The sequence below is a fragment of the Salmo salar genome, chromosome 18 (genome assembly GCF_965601325.2).
Source record: "Salmo salar chromosome 18, fSalSal1, whole genome shotgun sequence".
Classification (NCBI taxonomy): Eukaryota; Metazoa; Chordata; class Actinopteri; order Salmoniformes; family Salmonidae; genus Salmo; species Salmo salar.
In genome coordinates, this window is record NC_138308.1 from 89,074,345 (window position 1) to 89,101,859 (window position 27,515).

A 27,515-nucleotide genomic window follows, 5' to 3' on the forward strand; every position below is an offset into this window, starting at 1 on the left:
ATAGTCTGGCGAGCTCATCATTAAGCTCGGGGCCCTGGGTCTGAACCCTGCCCTGTGCAACTGGGCCCCGGACTTCTTGACAGGCCGCCTCCAGGTGGTGAAGGTAGGAAACAACACCTCCACTTTCTTGATCCTCAACACCGGGCCCCACAAGGGTGCGTGCTCAGCCCCCTCCTGTACTCCTTGTTCACCCATGACTGCGTGGCCACGCATGCCTCCAACTCAATCATCAAGTTTGCAGGCGACACAACAGTAGTAGGCCTGATTACAAACAATGACGAGACAGCCTGCAGGGAGGAGGGTTTGAGGGCCCTGGGAGAGTGTTGCCAGGAAAAGAACCTCTCATTCAACGTTAACTAAACAAAGGAGCTGATCATGGACTTCAGGAAACCGCAGAGGGAGCACGCCCCTATCCACATCGACAGGACGGCAGTAGAGAAGGTGGACAAGCTTCAAGTTCCTCGACGTACACATCACTGACGATCTGAAATGGTCCACCCATACAGACAGTGTGGTGAAGAAGGCGCAACAGTGCCTCTTCAACTTCAGGAGGCTGAAGAAATTTGGCTTGGCCCCTAAAACCCTCACAAACTTTTACAGATGCACAATTGAGAGCATCCTGTCAGGCTGTCTCATCGCCTGGTACGGCAACTGCACCACCCGCAACCGAGGGCTCTCCAGAGGGGGGTGCGGTCTGCCCAATACATCACCGGGGGCACACTGCCTGCCCTCCAGGACACCTACAGTACAGTACATGATGTCACAGAAATGCCAAAAAGATCATCAAGGACATCAACCACCAAAGCCTGTTCACCCCGCTATCATCCAGAAGGTGAGGTCAGTACAGGTGCATCAAAGCTGGGACCGAGAGACTGAAAAACAGCTTCTGTCTTAAGGCCATCAGACTGTTAAATATCCATCCCTAGCCGGCTTCCACCCGGTTACACGACCCTGCACCTTAGAAGCTGCAGCCCTATATACATAGACATGGAATCTTTAATAATGTTTACATCCTGCTTTACTCATCTCATATGTATATACTGTATTCTATTATATTTTAATCAATGCCACTCCAACATTGCTCAATCTAATATTTATATATTTCTTAATTCCATTCTTTTACTTTTAGATTAGTGTTTTTTTTTTTACCCCCTTTTTCTCTCCAATTTCATGGTATCCAATTGTTAGTAGTTACTGTCTTGTCTCATCGCTACAACTCCCACACGGACTCGAAACACAACCCAACCCGATGCACTGCTTCTTAACACAGCTCGCATCCAACCCAGAAGCCAGCCGCACCAATGTGTCAGAGGAAACACCGTACACCTTGCGACCTGGTCAGCGCACACTGCACCAAGCCCACCACAGGAGTCGCTAGTGCACAATGAGACAAGGATATCCCTGCTGGCCAAACCCTCCCTAACCTGGACAACGCTAGGCCAACTGTGCGCCGCCCCATGAGCCTCCCGGTCGCGGACGGCTGAGACAGAGCCTGGGCTCAAACCCAGAGTCTCTGGTGGCACAGCTAGCACTGCGATGCAGTGCCTTAGACCACTGCACCACCCGGGAGGCCGTAGATTTGTGTATTGTTGTGAATTGTTAAGATACTAATGCATTGTTGGAGCTACAGTAGATACACAAGCATTTCGCTACACCCACAATAACATCTGCTAAATATGTGTATGTGACCAATAACATTTTATTTTATTTGTAGTCTATAATTTAGTTACATTGTTCTCACATAATCTTAATCACTCTTTTTAATCTGATTAAATTGTAATACTTTATTTCAGTGTGAAAACAAGAACACACATTTCAGACTCATTCAATTCTGTTGTTTATCCTCTTTGAGGAAAATGTAGCACAACTGCATAATCATTGTAGGCACTTACATATGTTTCTGTTATACATGTAAAATGTGGATTTGTATGGAAAAAAAATTATCTTCAGGTTTTCTCAAAATTCCTTTTAAAATGGTGGAATATATTTAACATCAGAGGACAGTGTCAAAAGAGCGACAATAAAAATGTGTGTTTTATCCTTTTGTGTCATTCAAAAATAATCATAGAAGTACTGTATGTATTTCCATATAAAAACATATCCTAAAAAACCGTCCGTTCCTATCATCGAATGTACAGACCAGCTTCCACAAAATGTATTTGTAAATAACCTTTGAAACAGGGGATACATACTGTGAAGTAAAAATAATTATAATCTAGATTACAGACAAAACAATAACAAATGAGGACAAATAATGTACTCAGGGCTACCAACGAGAGATGGGCCTATGTGATAGACATAGTGGTCATAGTGGTTACAATTTTAATCACCCAGTACCTTTAACATAAATTCAGCGACAACGGCCACGTTCCAGTCCACCTACATTGCAGGTGTTGCATTGCATCAACCACCAACCAATGGTTGTGAGCCACCTCATCGACTGCGCAGTTAGGCATCAATCAGATTGCTAGATCATAGAATGTGATCAGCTGATATGTTAATCACCAATTCAGGTTTTGTGAGATCTGGTAGGCGTCTGTAATGTAGTCAGCTCTGAAACCTAATGTAGTCGGCTCTGGAACCTAATGTAGTCGGCTCTGGAACCTAATGTAGTCGGCTCTGGAACCTAATGTAGTCGGCTCTGAAACCTAATGTAGTCGGCTCTGGAACCTAATGTAGTCGGCTCTGGAACCTAATGTAGTCGGCTCTGGAACCTAATGTAGTCGGCTCTGAAACCTAATGTAGTCGGCTCTGAAACCTAATGTAGTCGGCTCTGAAACCTAATGTAGTCGGCTCTGAAACCTAATGTAGTCGGCTCTGAAACCTAATGTAGTCGGCTCTGAAACCTAATGTAGTCGGCTCTGGAACCTAATGTAGTCAGCTCTGAAACCTAATGTAGTCGGCTCTGGAACCTAATGTAGTCGGCTCTGGAACCTAATGTAGTCGGCTCTGGAACCTAATGTAGTCGGCTCTGAAACCTAATGTAGTCGGCTCTGGAACCTAATGTAGTCAGCTCTGGAACCTAATGTAGTCAGCTCTGGAACCTAATGTAGTCAGCTCTGGAACCTAATGTAGTCGGCTCTGAAACCTAATGTAGTTGGCTCTGGAACCTAATGTAGTCGGCTCTGGAACGTGGCCATTGACAAGACAGGCTGAGGACAGCAGATAGGGACTACCAGAACACAATAGGCCTTAACGTTGATAAAATGTATAGTAAGCTTCTGTACAATAACAAACATTCTAACATGCTGACTACACCACTCGTGTCGTGTGCACAAGCGTTGCAAAATAAATGTACACATACATGTTATTCAATTATTGCCTCTCCCATCTCCTTATTGGTTTATAGAAGCAGATACCCACGTGCCATCTCCTCATTTGTTATACCCACATGGGTGATTGAAAGATTAACTGAGTTTGGTCGGTCGTCGTGGTAACGCCAAAGTAAAGTCCAAAGAAGAAAAAGCCTGGATTTAAACATTTTTTTAAATGTTATTTAACTAGGCAAGTCAGTTAAGAACAAATTCTTATTTACAATGAGAGCCTAGAAACAGTGGGTTAACTGCCTTGTTCAGGGGCAGAACGACAGAGTTTTACCTTGTCAGGTCGGGGATTCCATCTAGCAACCTTTTGGTTACTGGCCCAACGCTCTAACCACCCCAGGAAGGAGGAGAGATGACAAGAAACTATTTGGTTGACCGTTTTATGTGTGGATTAATTGGTGGAGTAGAGAACCTTGTGCATTTCAGGTAAAATAACAACTCAACGTTTATATCCCAGGACAAATTAGCTGGCAACAGCAAGCTAGCTAGCTAAATTGCCATAAATGTTTAACGCTTTTCGACCTGTCCCCAAATTAATATAATTGGTTCAGAGTTTGTTTTGATATTTTAAACTGCATGTCATGATCGCGTTTGGTGTAGGGGAACAAAATCAATTGCGCACGATGGCGCACGCGGGCGACAGGTTTGGGGACGGTGTAACGAAGAGTGTGTTTGTTGTTAGTTTGTGATTCCTTCCAAGCGATTATTGCATACTTGTATGTTTTGGCTTGAGCATGGTTGGTTTTTATTTTAATTTTTTTTTACATTTTGGTCACAAAATATGGAGAGTAGATAGGCTAGCGAGGTGAGAAGAGTGAGTGTAACCCTGCAGAATATGACGGTTTTAAATCAGTACAATTTGGTGCATCGTTGGTCACCCATTCCAGTCAGCGAGAGAGTTGTAGTGAAGTAGCAGTACTCTATATCTGTTTCCCCGAACATTTGTGTTTGTCTTGGGCAAATGTAAGTGCCATTAAGCAACTTTAATTTGACATTTTAACTAATTTAGCAGACGCTCTCATCCAGAGTGACTTACAGGAGCAGTTAGGGTTAAGTGCCTTGCTCAAGGGCACATCAGCAGATTTGTCATCTAATCAGCTAGGGATTCGAACCAGCAACGTTTCGGTTACTGGCCCAACGCTCTTGTGGTATCCTCTCCGCTCTGTGGCAGTTACAGTACATTTGCATTACAAGTCCCACCCATTAACACAACTATCCGGATCTCACTGTGGGCGGAAACAGAAAGTGTGGAGTGAGATGAAATAACCATAATAATCATAATAACCATAATAACCATAATAACCATAATAATGATCTCACTGTGGGCGGAAACAGAAAGTGTGGAGTGAGATGAAATAACCATAATAATCATAATAACCATAATAACCATAATAATGATCTCACTGTGGGCGGAAACAGAAAGTGTGGAGTGAGATGAAATAACCATAATAATCATAATAATCATGTGCGTTTGTTGTTGATCATTTGTGTGCCAGCAGTGAATCGAGGAGCTGATAGGTTCGTTTCTGTGGTGGTGGTGAGAACCTAAATCTTCACCATCCGTCGCTGTAGCTAAACTGAAAAGGCACACATTTGATTGACAAGTCAAACGTTACAGACTGAGTGTTACAGACTGACTGACATTTCTATCTTACCCATTATTGGAATTCACATCAGTGCAAAACATTGACATACATGGTCTCTTATGACCTATTGTTTTTGTTCAAGTGATTCGTCATTGGATGATGTTGCCTCACTATCTATGCCAATCATTCTAGTATTTTAAAAGTGCCTTTTTCCAAACTGTTGTCAAGTTGAGTCCCGGAGTAGGGTAACATAAAAAAAAAAGGACATATTGGTAATAATAGAGTCTTACTGTATCTCAGACATCAAAGATATCATCGGTGTGTGTGTGTGAGTATAAAAGTGGTTGGCTAGCAGTAAATAGGTATGTACAGTATAGCAGGTCTCTCAGGTTTATGACTGTAGTTGTTGTTGTTATGGTAGAGAAGTATCTGTCCCAAATGGAACCCTATATTGTACACTACTTGTGACCAGAGGCCTATGGAGCCCAAGCCATAAGTAGTGTACTATATAGGGAATAGGGGACCATTTGGGACACAGCCAGGAAGAGGAAACGGTTCAGTGTGGTCCAAAGGGTTGGTTTGCGGTTGCACTAAGTAGCCGCAAAAGTTTTCAGACCACGTAACCATAGTAACGAGAGAAAAAACAAATAAAGACACATATACAACAATGCAGTAGCTATAGCAACACTGTCAGTGATATCCTAGTGCAGAGCAATCAAAACCAAGACCCCACATCTCTCCATCTCTCTCTCGTTCTATATCCATCCCCCTCTTTCTAACATCGATATTCGCGCATCATAAACCCACGAAGTGCCCTCGTCGGCCCTTCAGGACACCTTTACACCCCAAGTGAGATCCTGGGATGAAGCAGGGGAGGGTGCTTAAATTCAGTCAGTCATTTGGTCCCAAAATGTTTTTAAGGGGGAATGTTTTTTTTACCTCTCTCTTTTTCTTTCTGTAAGTAATCATCACCCCCTCCTTCGTTGTTTCAGTCTCTCTGTTTTCCATTTCTTCTCTCTATCTTCGACTCTTCTCCCGGCTACAAGATCTTACTGCAGACCTGACAGCGACTGACTCTGCTCAGTTGGTTGCCTCCCTTCAGCGTGTCCATCGGAGGGGGGTTGAACTCCCGGCTAGGCTCCACCGTGGTCAGCCAGAAGCTGTACTTGTTGGCAAAGAAGTGGCAGGTGCCCTTAGCCCCGTTACACTCGATGAAGGGAGTTGCACGGAAGTCTTCCAGACAGGACCCGGGTGAAACAAGGGACTGGCCTCCGCCCTCAGCCCCGGCAGCTGTGTGCTGTATGGGGGGGAAAGAGAGAGGGAGAGGCCCAGTCAAGTCCTGGCTGTTAGTTTCACTATGGTGGTTTAGACTGGGGTTATTGTGTAGTGAAATAACTTTACATTTTAGTTACAAATATTGTTCGGGATTCAATCCGAGGCACACTGTACCATGCTTGATATTTAAAGGTCATTTACGATTGAGCCGAGCTCTTCAGCGTTTACCATGAATGTGATCTCTGAGAATGTGGGAATATTGCCTTTGAAAGGCGCACTGTCAACAGTGTTCTACAATGCACCGTGGATTGAATCTGGCTTTAATCCCTATTTCACTCACCATGAGGAAGGAGTACCCGATCCAGAGAGACCTCCAGCCAGCAGGGCAGGTGGGGATGGTGAGGTCCTGGGAGTGGACAGCCACAGCCTGGGACATGGCCTCGCACACGGAGCACCTGCTGATGTACTGGCTGATGGCCTCCTCTCCCACCGGCATCATGGGGATGGGCGCAGTGGTGGACAGCCAATAGGACTTGTCGTTGCGGCTGGCGTAGTAACAGATCTCGTTGGGCGTGCAGTAGAGGAAGGGGACAGTGCTGAAACGGGGGAGGCAGGAGCCCGCCATACCTGGGTGAGAGGGGATAGAGAGGAGAGAGGGGAGAGAGAGGAGAGAGGGGGGAGATAAAGATTAGCTTTCTGCAAAATGTGTAAGTCTCTCTGCCTGCCTGAATCGTGTGTGTGTGTGTGTGTGAGACTCACCGAGGTCCTGGTTGTGTGCCTTCTCCTGCCCCTCTACGTACAGCAGACTGTATCCCTCCCAGAGCCGGGACATGCCCTGGGGACACATGGGTACCTGGTTGTTCTGACTGTGTTTCACCAGGGTGAAACCAACACTCCTGCTGCGGGCCACACTGCCGGGGGGACCCTGCAGACCAGGCTTACCAGGCAGACCTGAAGGAGAGAGGAGAAGAAGGAGAGGAGAGAGGAGGGGGGAAGAGGAGAGGAGTTACAAAAGGAGAGGGGGGAAGAGGAGAGAGGGGGGGAAGAGAGGAGAGGGAGGAAGAGGAGAGAGGGGAAAAGGAGAGGAGAGTGGAAAAGGAGAGGAGTGGAAAAGGAGAGGAGGAGAGGAGAGGAGAGTGGAAAAGGAGAGGAGTGGAAAAGGAGAGGAGGAGAAGAGAAGAGAGAGGAGAGGAAGAGAAGAGAGAGGAGAGGAAGGGGGGAAGAGGAGAGGAGAGAGGGGGGGAAGAGGAGAGGAAGGAGAGTAGAGAGGGGTAAGAGGAAAGGAGAGAGGAGGGGGACGAAGAGAGGGAAGAGGATAGGAGAGGAGTACTAAATGTTAAAATGTTGGGTAACTCTTAAGTACCTCCAGCTATAATGCATTATGTTGCGGTTATAGAGCATTGTAAGAATGTACATGTATTGACATCTCCCTTTCTCTCATGCGCACGCACGCATATAACTTTGTTTGTTTTCAGTGTATTAAACTAAGCTTCTATAGCCTTGTTGATTTGATGATGTTTACATGTTTCAGTGGAAATGGTGCTGGAATAGCGGAGCCAGTGCTCCTGTTGTCTTTGTGTTGACTTGATGTAACTCTATGGTTCTAAATCACTAGTTGTTTAGTAAACTGTTGAAAACATTAACTTGTTTGACTGTGTTGCAGGTTATACAGCTGTTTGTTACATGCAATATTGGGTTTGTGGACTTCACCGGACAGATGCTGCTCTCCGGTTTTGTGAAGAAACAAATGTACGTGTAGTTGAATTTATTCCGCCACTGTTGTCTTTTTGTTGTCTCTGCCTTATTGTACATCACAGTGGCGTATGAACTAACGGGTTATAGAGCAAACAACGCAATTATCACAACAGAGGTTGTTATATGGATTTTTTATTGGCTTGGCTTCCTCAGTGGTTTACCCACACACCTCTACTGACTGCTAGTCCCCACAAGTATAGTTAAACACGTACACACACACACACACACACACACACACACACACACACACACACACACACACACACACACACACACACATATATGTACACACAGATAGACATACACACCCACACACACGTACACGCATACCTTGTGATCCGGAAGGTCCAGGGAAACCAGGAGAACCAGGGTCTCCCAGAGGTCCATTCAGACCTGACCCTCCGTTCCTCCCCAGCTTCCCCACCGCACCGGGCCTTCCTTTAGGACCTGGAACAAAGGCGGAAGATACACTTAGAACACTGATCTAAGGACAGTATTAGGTTTAACTACCTTATGGTTAAGGTTAAGATTGGATGAGGGTTTAACTGAACCTAGATCAGGGGTAACTAAGGGTAACTTTGGTTAGCCTTGACTCCACACTAACTGAATCCATCACAACGGTTTTGAAGCAAGTAAAATGAGTTCAGTGTGGATTCCAATCTAAACTTTGGTGGGTACAAATCACATTTTCTTCAATCCAGTCCAGTAGGCCACTTTACTCACGACCTTTGCTTAGTAGGACAGGCTGTTCCTAGTAGGTTACTCACCCCCTCTGCCTGGAATGCCAGGATTGCCTGGTTCTCCCATGGCCCCTGGAGCGCCGTTGAGCCCAGGGCCTCCCACTTCTCCGTAGGGAGTCTGGAAGATCGGGGGGGGTAAAGTTATACCTGGGGCCCCCTTACGACCAGAAGAACCTAGAGCGAGCGAGATGTGTGTGGAGGAAGCAAACGCACACATGATCAGAAAGATGGAGATGGAGGGATGAAGAGAGAGAGACAGGAGGAGGTGGAAGAAAGAGAGATATGAGAGAGAGAGAGAGAGAGAGAGACAGGGAGAGAGAGATAGATGAGAGCGATAGAGAAGGAGAAAGAGAGAGAAAATGACTCAAGCTAAATCTTCTATAACATAATTGATCAAATTGACAAAGACCAGTGTTATGTGTTCAGGTCAGTGTTAAAAGGATACGTCTCTCACCTTTCCTTCCTTTGGGTCCTTTCCCTCCGTAATATCCTGGATCTCCAGGGTAGCCTTTGGTTCCTGACACTCCACTGTACCCAGAGTCGCCTCTCTCTCCTAGGCAACACAACAACATCCGACAAGGTATGGTACATCAACCACTGGGCAAAGACCTCAGATCAACAGCCGATTCTGGTTGATAATTGATTGAGTGGTCGACCAACGTGCCCCTCCAACAAATTGTACATGTTTCAGATCAACATAATCATCTCTGTACCTTTGAATCCAGACGTCAGATCAACGTCACATTCTGGTTGATATTACATTGAGTGGTCAACAAACAAGAGTCATCCCTGTACCATTGAATCCAGGGCTGCCTTCCCTTCCTGGGCCACCGGGACCTCCAGGATCTCCACGTCTCCCAGGGGTACCGGGGAAGCCAGGTAGCCCAGCGTCACCTCTGTCTCCCTGGGCCGTACTGGGCCCCGGTGGGCCTGGGGGGCCTGGAGGACCACCGTAACCTGGAGGAACCCACCATAAACAGTTAACACACAAGTAAACTAGCAACATTATAGAGGTCTACAGAGTTTGGGATTTAGATGGAGGGAAGAGAAGGATAGATGACAGAGGAGAAATGGAGAGGAGGAAGGAGAAGAGGAAACCCAGGAGGAACAGATAGGAGGGGAGAGGAGATGTTAACCATTTAACACGCAGTAAACTAGCTACAGACATAGAGTGGTTAGAGCTGGACTTAGATGGAGGGAGGACAAGGAGATGAGAGGGAGAAGTAGAAAGGAGGAGAAGAAGGAGCAGGAAAGTGAGACAGAGGAATATAATCTATAGTTTTATAAAAGGCTAAATAAAGGGTTAAACTACCTTCTTCTCCATCGAGTCCGGGCAGGCCTGGGTCTCCCAGAGGTCCAGGGATATTGGAGCCGATTGTCTCCCCACGACGACCAGGCAGACCTGGGAAGCCTGTCATACCAGGACCCCCTGACAACCAAACAAGAGTTAAGGTCATCCACACACACACACATGTCTCACTGTCTGCTTTTTTTCTGGTCAAATGTAGTGAGTGCAGTATTACAGGTAAGTCTAGCGGTTAGGGCAAGGGGGGGGGGGGCAAAGTACAGACTGCGGTCCGTATCGGGCCTGCCAGGCACTTCAATCTGGCCCACGAGACATTTTTTAAAAGTGTTAAATATGATTATATTTGAGTTTCGATTTTCGGCCTAAAATGACTAATTCCATGATATATAAACAACCCCCAATAGATGGCGCTGTAGCCTGGCAGCGCGCTCTGTATTTGGGTCTACAGTCAGATTCAGAATGCGCTCAGTCATCACAGCCACTTCATTGCTTGACGACCTTTGACGTGGAAAATGAGTGCTGCGAAAATGAGAAAAGTGGTCTCTGAATGTCGTGTGTTTAAAGAAGAATGCACAGCAAAATACTTTAAAAAAAACTAATATTGGACATAAGGCCTGTCTGATATGCCAAGAAAGTGTTGCCGTTTTTAAGGAATATAATCTCAATCGTCATTTTCCAAGTAAGCATGCTAACTACGCTAGTAATCTGTCTTCTCAGGAAAAGGCAAGGAAGGCCTCAAAACTTGCCACAAACTTAAAAGCCAAACTTAAAAAAACGATGCTCTACTCAAGACTTCCGTAACTAAGGCAAGTTACGTAGTGGCACATAAAAGCGCAAAGCATAGCAAGCTTTTTGCTGAAGGGGAGTTTGGAAAAAGCGTATGGTGGAGACTGCTGGTATAACTTGTCCTGAGAGTAAAAGCCAATTCTCGAAAATGTATTGATCACGCAGAACCATCACCAGGCGGGTGGAAGTGATAGGTGAGGAGCTAATCTCAGAGGTGAAGAAAAAAACAAGATGGCTTCGATCTTTTTCTCAGAGGAATAAACGACAACTTTGAAATAACAGAGGATCTTCTTGTGATGGGAACAACCAAGGGGCTCTGATTTATACGGCAGTGTGTCTGCCTGCTTGGAAAAAATGACTCTACTGTGGAGCAAACCGACAAAACGCCACAACAGACGGATCACCAAATCTACCTGGTAAAAACATTGGCCTACTAAAAAGATGACAAGACAAAGTAAAAGAAGAAAGACCCAACTCGGAGGAATTGATATTTCTTCACTGTATTATTCATCAGGAAGCCCTGTGTAAAAGTGTGTTAAAGCTGGAAAATGTTGTCAAAGTGGTTGTACAACTTGTCAACTTTATAGGTCAGTTCATTCAGCTGCACCAGGACTTGTTGTCCCATTCAACTGTGCGCTGGCTAAGCCTGGGGAAAGCATTTAGCCGTGTGTGGGAACTGAGAGGAGAGATGGGTATGTTCCTTGATACGGTTGGTAAAGCTGACGACTTCTCCGAGTTGAAAGACACAGACTTGCTGGGCGACTTTGCTTTCGGTGTGTACATATTGGGGCATCTGAATGATCTAAATGTGAAACTGCAGGGAAATGTGTGTTCTTGTGCTTCAACTGTATTCCAACGTGAAAGCATTCAAGGCCAAACTTATGTTTTCTCCAGACAAATGAGCAGCCGCTCTCTCACTCATTTTCCCGACACTGGCCACACTGAACGCGCCTACATCGCAGACAATAGCACTTTGATCGACCTGCATGCTGAGTTTTCCCGCAGTTTCTCAGACTTCACCATGATTGAGATTGTTTCATGCCCCCTGTCTTTCAACGGTGACAAAACACCACTAGACACACAACTGGAGCTCATGGACATCCGATATGACAGATCTTTGAAGGAGAAGTACAAAACAGAAACAATAGACCAGTTCTATGGCTCCCAGAATGAAACTAAGTTTACAAACATTAAAAAACCCAAAGAATGCTTGTTTTATTCGGGTCCACAAATGTGTGTGAACAAACGTTCTTGGTCATGAATTACCACAAATCCCGTCACAGGTCAAATTTAACAAGTGACCAGGGTTGTGGGTTCGTTTCTCATGAGGGACCAGTACGAAAACGTTTCCTCTGGATGAAAACGTCTGCTAAAACGTTGAGTGGATTGGTGTATTTTTTTGCTAATTATATTTTGTACTTTGAAATAGGTAGCATTTGTGTTAAAAAAAGGTGACCCATTTTCCCGTGTCCAAGGGCATTGAAATATTTGATATTGATTTATACACTATGTTCTGTTGGAATTTAGAATTCCCAAATCAAGGAAATAAGCCACATTTTAGCTAAATGTATTATTATTATCGTCTTTTAAACAACCACTACACAGGGTCATTCCATACTTTGAAATAGGAAGCATTTGTGTTAAAAAAAAGGTGACCCATTTTTCCCGTGTCCAAGGGCATTGAAATATTTGATATTGATTTATACACTTTGTTCTGTTGGAATTTAGGCCAACTGATTTATCTACCGTTGTTTTGTTCACTCTTTTCTGTTGGTTTACCATTTTATTTTAACACTTTGATAGTATCTTATGTCCTTAGATTGAACATGATCATTTCATCTTAAACAAAACTTAATTTATATAAATAAAAAAAAACATATTTAAGACATTTTACATTAAAATTGAGGATTTAATCAAAAGCTTTGATTTGGGAATTCTAAATTTCAACAGAACAAAGTGTATAAATCAATATCAAATATTTCAATGCCCTTGGACACGGGAAAACAGGAGTTGTTCAATTTGATAAACTCTTTGGTTAGTGTCAGTTGATCTCAAAAAGTATTTGTATAGTTAGACAACCTTACATTTAAAAATATGAAATGATACCTCTATCAAAAGCCTGAAGCTCTCAGGTGATTTTACACTATGCTCAGCTGTTCTGAGAATCTCTACATCAAAAGATGACACCAGACTTTGATGACCTTGTCAAGAGAGGTGACCAGACCCATTGTTCATATTAAGACTTTAATAACCGTGGCTGGGGTAGGCAAGGATTATGCTTTTTCATGATGATGGTTATGCATTGAGAATTACCCAGCAATGCACTTGGATACAGGTCATTTGTCTTCATACATCTGACAATTAACACTTATTCAGTCAGATTTGGGCTGAGGTGATTGGATAACTGAATGTGGCTCACAATGGAGATGAGAATTGTTATTTAATATGCTTCAAAAACAGGCCATTCCAAATGAAACAGATGCTCTTACCATATGTTTCACTTAAATTTTACAATATTTTTTTTTTTTTACACATCTGCTGTTACATTTTGCATGTCTCCAGTCATAGACTGGGCTGCAGTCGCGAGGTACTAGTATATATATATATTTTTTTTTTTAAGTTTGCATATTGTGACTAAGTTTGATTGGTAGAGATACAGGATCTGTATGTGTGTTTGACTGTCTGTGATGTTATACATTAAAAAAAAAAGAATAATTGTGAACAATTTGTTCACATAAAACAAGGGTAGAATTGTTCTGCAAGCATATGTACACCTACAGTACACTAGTAATTGCGTGTCAATGTGAAAATGAATAAAGGCTTCACATGTTTTATCTCGCATGTAGTATGTGGCCCTTCACTTGGTTTCATAAACTCAGTGTGGCCCTTGAACCAAAAGGTTTGCCCACCCCTGGGCTAGGGTCATCATGTGACTCATCAAGATGACTCATCTGTGCTTTTTCCTCTGCATTGCTTGCTCTTTGGGGTTTTAGGTGGGGCATCTAGAAAGCACTTTGACAACTGCTGATGTAAAAAGGGCTATAAAAGAAATTGTATTGATTGATTAATCTTTCTCTATAAAATACATTTTAAGGATTGATTGATCTTTCTCTATAAAATAAATTGTATTGATTGATCTTTCATTATAAAATGTATTTGATTCATTGATCTTTCTCTATAAAATGAATTTGATTAATTGATGAATCTTTCTCACCTGACTCTCCTCTCGCTCCCTTCTCCGCGTTGTATCCCGGGGGTCCTGGGATGGAGGATCCCCTCTCTCCCTTCAGACCGGCCGCTCCAGGGGTGCCGGGGCGACCCTCCTCACTATAACCCGGGGTTCCTGGTATACCCTTCGGTCCAGCCAGTCCGTTGAGTCCATCAAGACCAGGAGATCCCGGCAGACCTTGAGAAAGAACATGATTATTGCATTATAACATCGACACCAATAAAGGACATTGTACTGAAGTTATGACATTGTCAGAGGCCATGTCAGTTAAATAAGAGAAAGAAAGATTTTCACTCAGGCCATTGATGTTGTATTACAAACTGTAATGTGTGTGTGTTTGAGTGTGCGTGGGCGTATTTCTGTGTGTGTGTGTCCGACAAACCTTTTTCTCCAGATGATCCAGGGGAGCCGGGGCGGCCAGTTGTCCCGTCGAGACCTCTTCCTCCTGGGTATCCGTTCAGACCCTTAGCCCCAGTGAAACCAGGGGTACCTGAGAGGAGGAGGGGGGGACCCCAAAAAACATAACCAGGAACATAGAAAATGATGAATGAGGATGGGGGGGTTAATATATAATTTTTTTCTTCTCTTATTCCACCTTTTCTAAATTGTTTAAATAGCATTTCCCTGTGACATGATTCATCTGTGTGACATTTATGACATCACGTTCTGTGACATCATCATCACTACTACTCACCCAAGAGTCCAGGTCTTCCAGGAACTCCCGGTGCTCCCTTCTGTCCGCTGAACCCAGGGCCCCCTGGGAAACCGTTGTCGCCGGGGGCGCCATTAGCACCTTGGCCACCTGGGTAACCGGGGGTTCCGGACTCACCTTTAGCTCCGGGACTTCCGGGGTAGCCGGACGAGTCACCTCTCTCCCCTGAGGACCATACAGATACAGGTAATAATTTAACCAATACAAAACCTTTACACTGACAAGATACAGGTAAGAACTTAACCAATACAAAACCTTTACACTGACAAGGTACAGGTAAGAACTTAACCAATACAAAACCTTTACACTGACAAGATACAGGTAAACCAAGCCATAGAAAGTTGTTTGCAATTTCAGTTTAATCCACCAGAAAAGACAGAATAAATATTGCAACAAATATTATGGTTAAACTCAAATATACTAAATGATAAAAAAATATATATATTTTTGGAAATAATGTTTTAAAAAAAAGGTAGAATCTTTGTAAATGATATCATAAATAGGACTGGTAGAGTTACGTCACACATGCAGCTAACACAAATATATGGAAATGTCTGCTCTACTCAAAATTACAACCAACTAATTGCAGCATTACTGCAAAAATGGAAGAGGCAAGTGGAAGAGGGAAAAGTAAGGAACTTGTCTGTCAGCACTGCATTAAAGACCAAAATTTGCTAAAGAAAATTGTGATAAATAAAAAAATATACCAGTTTCATTTAAGGACCAAAAAAATTACGTCTGTGTCATATAGATTGCAAAATAGTTGGGAAGAGATTTTCAATGTACCGACTCCATGGCACATGTTTTATGAACTGATACACAAGAGTTTTTCCATTTCAATTATTATTCAAAACACATGGGGGACACAACAATCTCAGCTCTGCAGATTTTGCTACGAAGAGACAGAATCATTACATTATTTATTTTGGTACTGTCCACATATAGTTTGTTTTTGGTCACAGGTTCAAGAATGTCTGAAGAATTGCAACGTTTACCTGAAGCTAACTCTGCAGATAGCACTACTGGGTGATTTAAAAAGTCATAGTCAATCAATCAATCAATAATATAATAATACTCTGAGCAAAAATGTTTATCTTTAATTTACAATCTGTAGAAACTATGAGAATAGAAAGGTTCAGAACTTTTGTGAAACATCACAGCACAGTTGAAAAATAAATGGCAAATAGAAATCAAAACGTTATGGTATTCAGAGATAGATGAGGGGTTGAGTGGAGCTGAAGGGTGGGACTAAAAACGAACAAAATAGAACTATTGTAAAAATATACTGTGTCCGTAGAATTTATATAGTATGTATAAACTGAAAGTAGAATCCTAAGTGTTGATGTCAATTAGTTTACTCCAATTAGGAGAGGGGTGGTATATTTACAAAAACTTATGGGGGATTGGAAATTATGCAGACAATTACATTGATTGAAGCTACAATCTATCTGCAAAATTAAAGTTGATCTACCCCCCCTTCCCAAAAAAAGAATGAAAAAAGAAAGGTACAGGGAAGAGACCAGCACAGGGAAGAGACCAGCACAGGGAAGAGACCAGCACAGGGAAGAGACCAGCACAGGGAAGAGACCAGCACAGGGAAGAGATTAGCACAGGGAAGGGATTAGCACAGGGAAGAGACCAGCACAGGGAAGAGACCAGCACAGGGAAGAGATTAGCACAGGGAAGAGACCAGCACAGGGAAGAGACCATCACAGGGAAGAGACCATCACAGGGAAGAGATTAGCACAGGGAAGAGATTAGCACAGGGAAGAGACCAGCACAGGGAAGAGACCAGCACAGGGAAGAGACCAGCACAGGGAAGAGATTAGCACAGGGAAGAGACCATCACAGGGAAGAGACCAGCACAGGGAAGAGACCAGCACAGGGAAGAGATTAGCACAGGGAAGAGACCATCACAGGGAAGAGATTAGCACAGGGAAGAGATTAGCACAGGGAAGAGACCATCACAGGGAAGAGACCAGCACAGGGAAGAGACCAGCACAGGGAAGAGATTAGCACAGGGAAGAGATTAGCACAGGGAAGAGATTAGCACAGGGAAGAGATTAGCACAGGGAAGAGATTAGCACAGGGAAGAGACCATCACAGGGAAGAGACCATCACAGGGAAGAGACCATCACAGGGAAGAGACCAGCACAGGGAAGAGACCAGCACAGGGAAGAGATTAGCACAGGGAAGAGACCATCACAGGGAAGAGACCAGCACAGGGAAGAGATTAGCACAGGGAAGAGATTAGCACAGGGAAGAGACCATCACAGGGAAGAGACCATCACAGGGAAGAGACCATCACAGGGAAGAGACCAGCACAGGGAAGAGACCAGCACAGGGAAGAGATTAGCACAGGGAAGAGACCATCACAGGGAAGAGACCAGCACAGGGAAGAGACCATCACAGGGAAGAGACCAGCACAGGGAAGAGATTAGCACAGGGAAGAGATTAGCACAGGGAAGAGACCAGCACAGGGAAGAGACCATCACAGGGAAGAGACCATCACAGGGAAGAGATTAGCACAGGGAAGAGACCATCACAGGGAAGAGACCATCACAGGAAGAGATTAGCACAGGGAAGAGACCATCACAGGGAAGAGATTAGCACAGGGAAGAGACCATCACAGGGAAGAGATTAGCACAGGGAAGAGATTAGCACAGGGAAGAGACCATCACAGGGAAGAGACCATCACAGGGAAGAGATTAGCACAGGGAAGAGATTAGCACAGGGAAGAGATTAGCACAGGGAAGAGACCATCACAGGGAAGAGATTAGCACAGGGAAGAGATTAGCACAGGGAAGAGATTAGCACAGGGAAGAGATTAGCACAGGGAAGAGACCAGCACAGGGAAGAGATCATCACAGGGAAGAGATCAGCACAGGGAAGAGACCATCACAGGGAAGAGACCATCACAGGGAAGAGATTATCACAGGGAAGAGATTAGCACAGGGAAGAGATTAGCACAGGGAAGAGATTAGCACAGGGAAGAGATTAGCACAGGGAAGAGATCATCACAGGGAAGAGATTAGCACAGGGAAGAGACCATCACAGGGAAGAGATTATCACAGGGAAGAGATTATCACGCGGAAGAGATTATCACAGGGAAGAGATTAGCACAGGGAAGAGACCAGCACAGGGAAGAGATTAGCACAGGGAAGAGACCATCACAGGGAAGAGACCATCACAGGGAAGAGACCATCACAGGGAAGAGATTAGCACAGGGAAGAGACCAGCACAGGGAAGAGATTATCACAGGGAAGAGACCATCACAGGGAAGAGATTAGCACAGGGAAGAGACCATCACAGGGAAGAGATTAGCACAGGGAAGAGACAAGCACAGGGAAGAGATTAGCACAGGGAAGAGACCAGCACAGGGAAGAGATTAGCACAGGGAAGAGACCATCACAGGGAAGAGATTAGCACAGGGAAGAGACCATCACAGGGAAGAGATTAGCACAGGGAAGAGATTAGCACAGGGAAGAGACCATCACAGGGAAGAGATTAGCACAGGGAAGAGACCAGCACAGGGAAGAGATTAGCACAGGGAAGAGACCATGAAATCAAATAAAATTGTATTTATCACATGCGCCGAATACAGCTGGTGTAGACTGTACAGGGAAATGCTTTCTTACGAACCTTTCCCAACCCTTCGGAGTTTAAGAGAATGGTACAGAGAAGAGAGCATCACAGATACAGTAAGAAGACATGCGGTGCACAGGTAGGTATACGACAGACAGGTGACAGCCACTCACCTTTAGCACCTGGCTGACCAGGGACTCCGGGGTTACCAGGGAAACCAGGCCTGCCATCGTCACCCTACGGAAAAAAACAGCAACATCAACGGACACTTCTAAATATGTGACCGTTTCAGGGAGCTAGGCGCATGTCACACGTCACTACTTCACAAGAGGCATTTTTATTTTTATTAAAATGCATTTTTAAGCAGAAATGGTGCAGCGTTTTTGAAAGATATAACGTTAGCCATCAACAACTACTTCGCTAGCTAACGTTACATGTATGATTTGTGTAGTAATATTGTTAAAATCAGAAAACCATTTGCATCTCTAGTTATAGCACAATGTTAGCTAGCTAACATTGAACCTAGTTGGTTAGATTTAGCTACCTGCAGATTTATACTACAGCTATGACAATGTTTGTATTTGTAGTAGTATGAATTGGGATTATGCCGGTTCATTGTTTAGCTAGCTACATGTCTAAACAGAAGATTCCACCACAAATAGAACAATGGGACAGATATTTCATCGGATGTATAAATGTGAAGCATCCGCATGGCGTTTCCAGTCACTACCAAATATGGTAGTGAGAGGAAGCCCAGTGGCCGGCAGTGGGTGAAGATAGAACGAGATGGATTTTGGCCGACATTCTGCACATTTTCTCATTGATGAAACCTTTGATCTCATTACAGTTTTCTGTTCCCAAAACTATAATCTGTTACGAACAGAGTGGACTAAGTTTTCTAGATGTTACCCTTTACCAAAGTTGAAAAAATGTGCTTTGTTTAGAAGGAGTGCAAAGGTGAATTGAGTTATTGCACATGCTCACTTCATAGAGTAGGCGTTCCCTAATGGAAATATGCAAATGTGTGCTAGAACGCGCCAATAGGATCTCGCTAGCTCATGCCTGGCTCTGCCCACCTCCTTACTTGTTCTGCCCACTATGACTCATTCATTCCAATTTGAAACAACAGGCTGTGTGGTCTATCTTGGTTTAGTTATAAAAATCTTTGACTCCACTTCGCCAGATGATTACATGACCCCTCAAATTAGCCAGCTGTGTCTGGGGAAGATTACGTCGATCTATTGTATTTCATGAACATGTTTACATGTCTAGAAAATAGTGACCCGTCCACTTAGCTAGATGTTATAACATTTCTTTCACATGACCCATCAATTTAGACAAGTGTGTCTGGGTAAGCGTCATCTAATAATTATAAAATATGAATGAAAAAAACGTATCCTGACACTTTCGGTTTATGATATTGCAAGTAACCATTTTACTGTACCGTTTACACCTGTATTGTGTGCATGTGACAAAAAATACATTTAGTGTGTGTTTACCAGAGACGATAATGTGAAGAACAACATGACCTGCACTAAACTCAGATTAGGATACTCACTCTGTTTAGCGCATGGCCTCACATGTGAATTATTGAAGAAATGGGTGTGGCTAAGGCTTAAGAAGGTGTGAACGATGATGAATGGGTATAGACAAAGAGGAACTACAGTAGGTGTAGCAAAATATTCAAGGGCCATTTTCTCAAAAATGGGATTACACATTTATTCACTTTCAGGTAGAATTACTTTCCAATTGTTCCTCAACTGCAGTCTCTACATTTATCCAATGTAAAAAAACACCATTTCAATTTTTGCTACATAGGACTGAATCCACGTGGAGGGTCACATATTTCAAACTCAGTATAACATCAACTGCTACTTCTAAATATATTACTCAGTATAACATCAACTGCTACTTCTAAATATATCACTCAGTATAACATCAACTGTTACAGTACTTCTAAATATGTCAAACTCAGTATAACATCAACTGCTACAGTACTTCTAAATATGTCAAACTCAGTTTAACATCAACTGTTACTTCTAAATATGTCAAACTCAGTTTAACATCAACTGTTACTTCTAAATATGTCAAACTCAGTATAACATCAACTGCTACAGTACTTCTAAATATGTCAAACTCAGTTTAACATCAACTGTTACTTCTAATATGTCAAACTCAGTTTAACATCAACTGTTACAGTACTTCTAAATATGTCAAACTCAGTTTAACATCAACTGTTACAGTACTTCTAAATATGTCAAACTCAGTTTAACATCAACTGTTACAGTACTTCTAAATATGTCAAACTCAGTATAACATCAACTGCTACAGTACTTCTAAATATGTCAAACTCAGTATAACATCAACTGTTACTTCTAAATATGTCAAACTCAGTATAACATCAACTGCTACAGTACTTCTAAATATGTCAAACTCAGTTTAACATCAACTGTTACAGTACTTCTAAATATGTCAAACTCAGTATAACATCAACTGCTACAGTACTTCTAAATATGTCAAACTCAGTTTAACATCAACTGTTACAGTACTTCTAAATATGTCAAACTCAGTTTAACATCAACTGTTACTTCTAAATATGTCAAACTCAGTTTAACATCAACTGTTACAGTACTTCTAAATATGTCAAACTCAGCATAACATCAACTGTTACAGTACTTCTAAATATGTCAAACTCAGTTTAACATCAACTGTTACAGTACTTCTAAATATGTCAAACTCAGTTTAACATCAACTGTTACAGTACTTCTAAATATATCAAACTCAGTTTAACATCAACTGTTACTTCTAAATATGTCAAACTCAGTATAACATCAACTGCTACAGTACTTCTAAATATGTCAAACTCAGTATAACATCAACTGTTACAGTACTTCTAAATATATCAAACTCAGTATAACATCAACTGTTACAGTACTTCTAAATATGTCAAACTCAGTATAACATCAACTGTTACAGTACTTCTAAATATGTCAAACTCAGTTTAACATCAACTGTTACTTCTAAATATGTCAAACTCAGTTTAACATCAACTGTTACTTCTAAATATGTCAAACTCAGTTTAACATCAACTGCCACTTCTGTTTACTGCCCACAGTGTCACTGTTCAACTCTTTCTATGGTGGTGTATGTGCCTACCCTTGGTCCAGGCATGCCAGGGAAGCCGATGATACCGGGAGATCCTTTAGGGCCTGGGTAGCCTGGACCGGCTGGGCGTCCGGGGAGACCGGGAAGTCCTGGTTCTCCTTTAGCCCTGTCAGCATAACCAGGCAGTCCGGGCAAACCCTGACGACCAGGCTGGCCTGGGAAACCCTTGTCACCTTGGGACAGGGAGGTACAAAATGGCAGATGTAGGAGCTTGTTGGTGAAGAGCATTTAGTACAAAATGGCGACTGTAGGAGCTTGTTGGTGACACAGATTTGACAGAAACGCCTGCTTTAGGAGCTTGTTGATGACATACATTTGGCACAAAATGGCTAACGATTTAGATTTGTAGCCTACCACCTACCTCTAGGTCCAGGGAAACCGGGTAGTCCGTTGGCACCGTTATCGCCCCTCTGTCCCTTCTCCAGGTAATCTACTCTGGGGGGCAGAGCGGGTGGGCCAGGGAGACCACGGTAACCTTCGTCACCTGGATCCCCCCGCGGCACACACACACGCACGCAAAGACAGAGAAGCCACGTCATTCAGATTATATCTGTACCTCATACAGTTAGTGTCTCTACGCCTTAGGGTTTAACTAAGCCCAAATCAATACAAAAACATGAAACTAAACCAAAACAAATGCACTGTAAGACTTTTCATCATGTCAGACCAGAATGATGAACTGTCAGACTATTCATTACATCAGACCAGAATGATGGACTGTCAGACTATTCAGACCAGAATGATGACCTGTTAGACTATTCATTACATCAGACCAGAATGATGAACTGTCAGACTATTCAGACCAGAATGATGAACTGTTAGACTATTCAGACCAGAATGATGGACTGTCAGACTATTCAGACCAGAATGATGAACTGTCAGACTATTCATTACATCAGACCAGAATGATGAACTGTCAGACTATTCAGACCAGAATGATGACCTGTTAGACTATTCATTACATCAGACCAGAATGATGGACTGTCAGACTATTCAGACCAGAATGATGAACTGTCAGACTATTCAGACCAGAATGATGGACTGTCAGACTATTCATTACATCAGACCAGAATGATGAACTGTCAGACTATTCATTACATCAGACCAGAATGATGGACTGTCAGACTATTCAGACCAGAATGATGAACTGTCAGACTATTCATTACATCAGACCAGAATGATGGACTGTCAGACTATTCAGACCAGAATGATGAACTGTCAGACTATTCATTACATCAGACCAGAATGATGGACTGTTAGACTATTCAGACCAGAATGATGAACTGTCAGACTATTCATTACATCAGACCAGAATGATGGACTGTCAGACTATTCAGACCAGAATGATGAACTGTTAGACTATTCAGACCAGAATGATGAACTGTCAGACTATTCAGACCAGAATGATGGACTGTCAGACTATTCAGACCAGAATGATGACCTGTTAGACTATTCATTACATCAGACCAGAATGATGAACTGTCAGACTATTCAGACCAGAATGATGAACTGTTAGACTATTCAGACCAGAATGATGGACTGTCAGACTATTCAGACCAGAATGATGACCTGTTAGACTATTCATTACATCAGACCAGAATGATGGACTGTCAGACTATTCATTACATCAGACCAGAATGATGACCTGTCAGACTATTCATTACATCAGACCAGAATGATGACCTGTCAGACTATTCTGACCAGAATGATGACCTGTTAGACTATTCATTACATCAGACCAGAATGATGGACTGTCAGACTATTCATTACATCAGACCAGAATGATGGACTGTCAGACTATTCATTACATCAGACCAGAATGATGGACTGTCAGACTATTCATTACATCAGACCAGAATGATGACCTGTCAGACTATTCATTACATCAGACCAGAATGATGACCTGTCAGACTATTCTGACCAGAATGATGACCTGTTAGACTATTCATTACATCAGACCAGAATGATGGACTGTCAGACTATTCATTACATCAGACCAGAATGATGAACTGTTAGACTATTCAGACCAGAATGATGAACTGTCAGACTATTCATTACATCAGACCAGAATGATGAACTGTTAGACTATTCAGACCAGAATGATGAACTGTCAGACTATTCATTACATCAGACCAGAATGATGAACTGTTAGACTATTCAGACCAGAATGATGAACTGTTAGACTATTCAGACCAGAATGATGAACTGTCAGACTATTCATTACATCAGACCAGAATGATGGACTGTTAGACTATTCAGACCAGAATGATGAACTGTCAGACTATTCATTACATCAGACCAGAATGATGACCTGTTAGACTATTCATTACATCAGACCAGAATGATGAACTGTTAGACTATTCAGACCAGAATGATGACCTGTTAGACTATTCATTACATCAGACCAGAATGATGAACTGTCAGACTATTCATTACATCAGACCAGAATGATGAACTGTCAGACTATTCAGACCAGAATGATGACCTGTTAGACTATTCATTACATCAGACCAGAATGATGAACTGTCAGACTATTCAGACCAGAATGATGACCTGTTAGACTATTCATTACATCAGACCAGAATGATGAACTGTCAGACTATTCAGACCAGAATGATGAACTGTCAGACTATTCAGACCAGAATGATGAACTGTTAGACTATTCAGACCAGAATGATGAACTGTCAGACTATTCAGACCAGAATGATGAACTGTCAGACTATTCATTACATCAGACCAGAATGATGAACTGTCAGACTATTCAGACCAGAATGATGAACTGTCAGACTATTCAGACCAGAATGATGAACTGTCAGACTATTCATTACATCAGACCAGAATGATGAACTGTCAGACTATTCATTACATCAGACCAGAATGATGAACTGTCAGACTATTCAGACCAGAATGATGAACTGTCAGACTATTCAGACCAGAATGATGACCTGTTAGACTATTCATTACATCAGACCAGAATGATGAACTGTCAGACTATTCAGACCAGAATGATGAACTGTCAGACTATTCAGACCAGAATGATGGACTGTCAGACTATTCAGACCAGAATGATGACCTGTTAGACTATTCATTACATCAGACCAGAATGATGAACTGTCAGACTATTCATTACATCAGACCAGAATGATGGACTGTCAGACTATTCATTACATCAGACCAGAATGATGAACTGTCAGACTATTCAGACCAGAATGATGAACTGTCAGACTATTCATTACATCAGACCAGAATGATGGACTGTCAGACTATTCAGACCAGAATGATGACCTGTTAGACTATTCATTACATCAGACCAGAATGATGAACTGTCAGACTATTCAGACCAGAATGATGGACTGTCAGACTATTCAGACCAGCATGATGAACTGTTAGACTATTCATTACATCAGACCAGAATGATGAACTGTCAGACTATTCAGACCAGAATGATGGACTGTTAGACTATTCATTACATCAGACCAGAATGATGAACTGTCAGACTATTCAGACCAGAATGATGGACTGTTAGACTATTCAGACCAGAATGATGAACTGTCAGACTATTCAGACCAGAATGATGAACTGTCAGACTATTCATTACATCAGACCAGAATGATGGACTGTCAGACTATTCAGACCAGAATGATGAACTGTCAGACTATTCAGACCAGAATGATGAACTGTTAGACTATTCATTACATCAGACCAGAATGATGGACTGTCAGACTATTCAGACCAGAATGATGAACTGTCAGACTATTCATTACATCAGACCAGAATGATGGACTGTCAGACTATTCAGACCAGAATGATGAACTGTTAGACTATTCATTACATCAGACCAGAATGATGAACTGTTAGACTATTCAGACCAGAATGATGACCTGTTAGACTATTCATTACATCAGACCAGAATGATGAACTGTCAGACTATTCAGACCAGAATGATGACCTGTTAGACTATTCATTACATCAGACCAGAATGATGGACTGTCAGACTATTCAGACCAGAATGATGACCTGTTAGACTATTCATTACATCAGACCAGAATGATGAACTGTCAGACTATTCAGACCAGAATGATGGACTGTTAGACTATTCAGACCAGAATGATGGACTGTTAGACTATTCAGACCAGAATGATGGACTGTTAGACTATTCAGACCAGAATGATGAACTGTCAGACTATTCATTACATCAGACCAGAATGATGAACTGTCAGACTATTCATTACATCAGACCAGAATGATGAACTGTCAGACTATTCATTACATCAGACCAGAATGATGAACTGTCAGACTATTCATTACATCAGACCAGAATGATGAACTGTCAGACTATTCAGACCAGAATGATGGACTGTTAGACTATTCAGACCAGAATGATGAACTGTCAGACTATTCATTACATCAGACCAGAATGATGAACTGTTAGACTATTCAGACCAGAATGATGACCTGTTAGACTATTCATTACATCAGACCAGAATGATGAACTGTTAGACTATTCAGACCAGAATGATGACCTGTTAGACTATTCAGACCAGAATGATGGACTGTCAGACTATTCAGACCAGAATGATGGACTGTTAGACTATTCAGACCAGAATGATGAACTGTCAGACTATTCATTACATCAGACCAGAATGATGGACTGTTAGACTATTCAGACCAGAATGATGAACTGTCAGACTATTCAGACCAGAATGATGAACTGTCAGACTATTCAGACCAGAATGATGGACTGTTAGACTATTCAGACCAGAATGATGAACTGTCAGACTATTCAGACCAGAATGATGACCTGTTAGACTATTCAGACCAGAATGATGACCTGTTAGACTATTCATTACATCAGACCAGAATGATGACCTGTCAGACTATTCATTACATCAGACCAGAATGATGAACTGTTAGACTATTCATTACATCAGACCAGAATGATGAACTGTTAGACTATTCATTACATCAGACCAGAATGATGAACTGTTAGACTATTCATTACATCAGACCAGAATGATGACCTGTTAGACTATTCATTACATCAGACCAGAATGATGAACTGTTAGACTATTCATTACATCAGACCAGAATGATGAACTGTTAGACTATTCAGACCAGAATGATGACCTGTTAGACTATTCATTACATCAGACCAGAATGATGAACTGTCAGACTATTCAGACCAGAATGATGACCTGTTAGACTATTCATTACATCAGACCAGAATGATGAACTGTCAGACTATTCAGACCAGAATGATGAACTGTCAGACTATTCAGACCAGAATGATGAACTGTCAGACTATTCATTACATCAGACCAGAATGATGGACTGTCAGACTATTCAGACCAGAATGATGACCTGTTAGACTATTCAGACCAGAATGATGAACTGTCAGACTATTCATTACATCAGACCAGAATGATGAACTGTCAGACTATTCAGACCAGAATGATGGACTGTCAGACTATTCATTACATCAGACCAGAATGATGAACTGTCAGACTATTCAGACCAGAATGATGGACTGTCAGACTATTCATTACATCAGACCAGAATGATGAACTGTCAGACTATTCAGACCAGAATGATGGACTGTCAGACTATTCATTACATCAGACCAGAATGATGACCTGTTAGACTATTCATTACATCAGACCAGAATGATGGACTGTCAGACTATTCATTACATCAGACCAGAATGATGAACTGTCAGACTATTCAGACCAGAATGATGACCTGTTAGACTATTCATTACATCAGACCAGAATGATGAACTGTCAGACTATTCAGACCAGAATGATGGACTGTCAGACTATTCATTACATCAGACCAGAATGATGACCTGTTAGACTATTCATTACATCAGACCAGAATGATGAACTGTCAGACTATTCAGACCAGAATGATGGACTGTTAGACTATTCAGACCAGAATGATGAACTGTTAGACTATTCATTACATCAGACCAGAATGATGGACTGTTAGACTATTCAGACCAGAATGATGACCTGTCAGACTATTCATTACATCAGACCAGAATGATGAACTGT

At 42.4% G+C, this 27,515-nt stretch overlaps 1 protein-coding gene across 1 annotated transcript in view; it reads right to left on the reverse strand.

Moving 5' to 3' along the window:
- Window positions 1–1,679: 1,679 nt before the first annotated feature.
- Window positions 1,680–27,515, reverse strand: part of LOC106577876 (uncharacterized) — a 239,722-nt gene continuing 213,886 nt past the window's right edge. The window contains exons 30-43 of the mRNA XM_082965287.1: window positions 21,824–21,946; window positions 21,454–21,635; window positions 18,471–18,534; window positions 14,695–14,877; window positions 14,383–14,490; window positions 13,986–14,177; window positions 9,992–10,108; window positions 9,475–9,636; window positions 9,134–9,232; window positions 8,707–8,853; window positions 8,270–8,386; window positions 6,944–7,135; window positions 6,525–6,811; window positions 1,680–6,206 (exon numbers count right to left, since the gene is read on the reverse strand). Of these exons, the coding sequence (XP_082821413.1) occupies window positions 5,949–6,206; window positions 6,525–6,811; window positions 6,944–7,135; window positions 8,270–8,386; window positions 8,707–8,853; window positions 9,134–9,232; window positions 9,475–9,636; window positions 9,992–10,108; window positions 13,986–14,177; window positions 14,383–14,490; window positions 14,695–14,877; window positions 18,471–18,534; window positions 21,454–21,635; window positions 21,824–21,946 (2,231 nt within the window). The 3' untranslated portion in view covers window positions 1,680–5,948. The remainder of the gene's footprint in view (window positions 6,207–6,524; window positions 6,812–6,943; window positions 7,136–8,269; window positions 8,387–8,706; window positions 8,854–9,133; window positions 9,233–9,474; window positions 9,637–9,991; window positions 10,109–13,985; window positions 14,178–14,382; window positions 14,491–14,694; window positions 14,878–18,470; window positions 18,535–21,453; window positions 21,636–21,823; window positions 21,947–27,515) is intronic.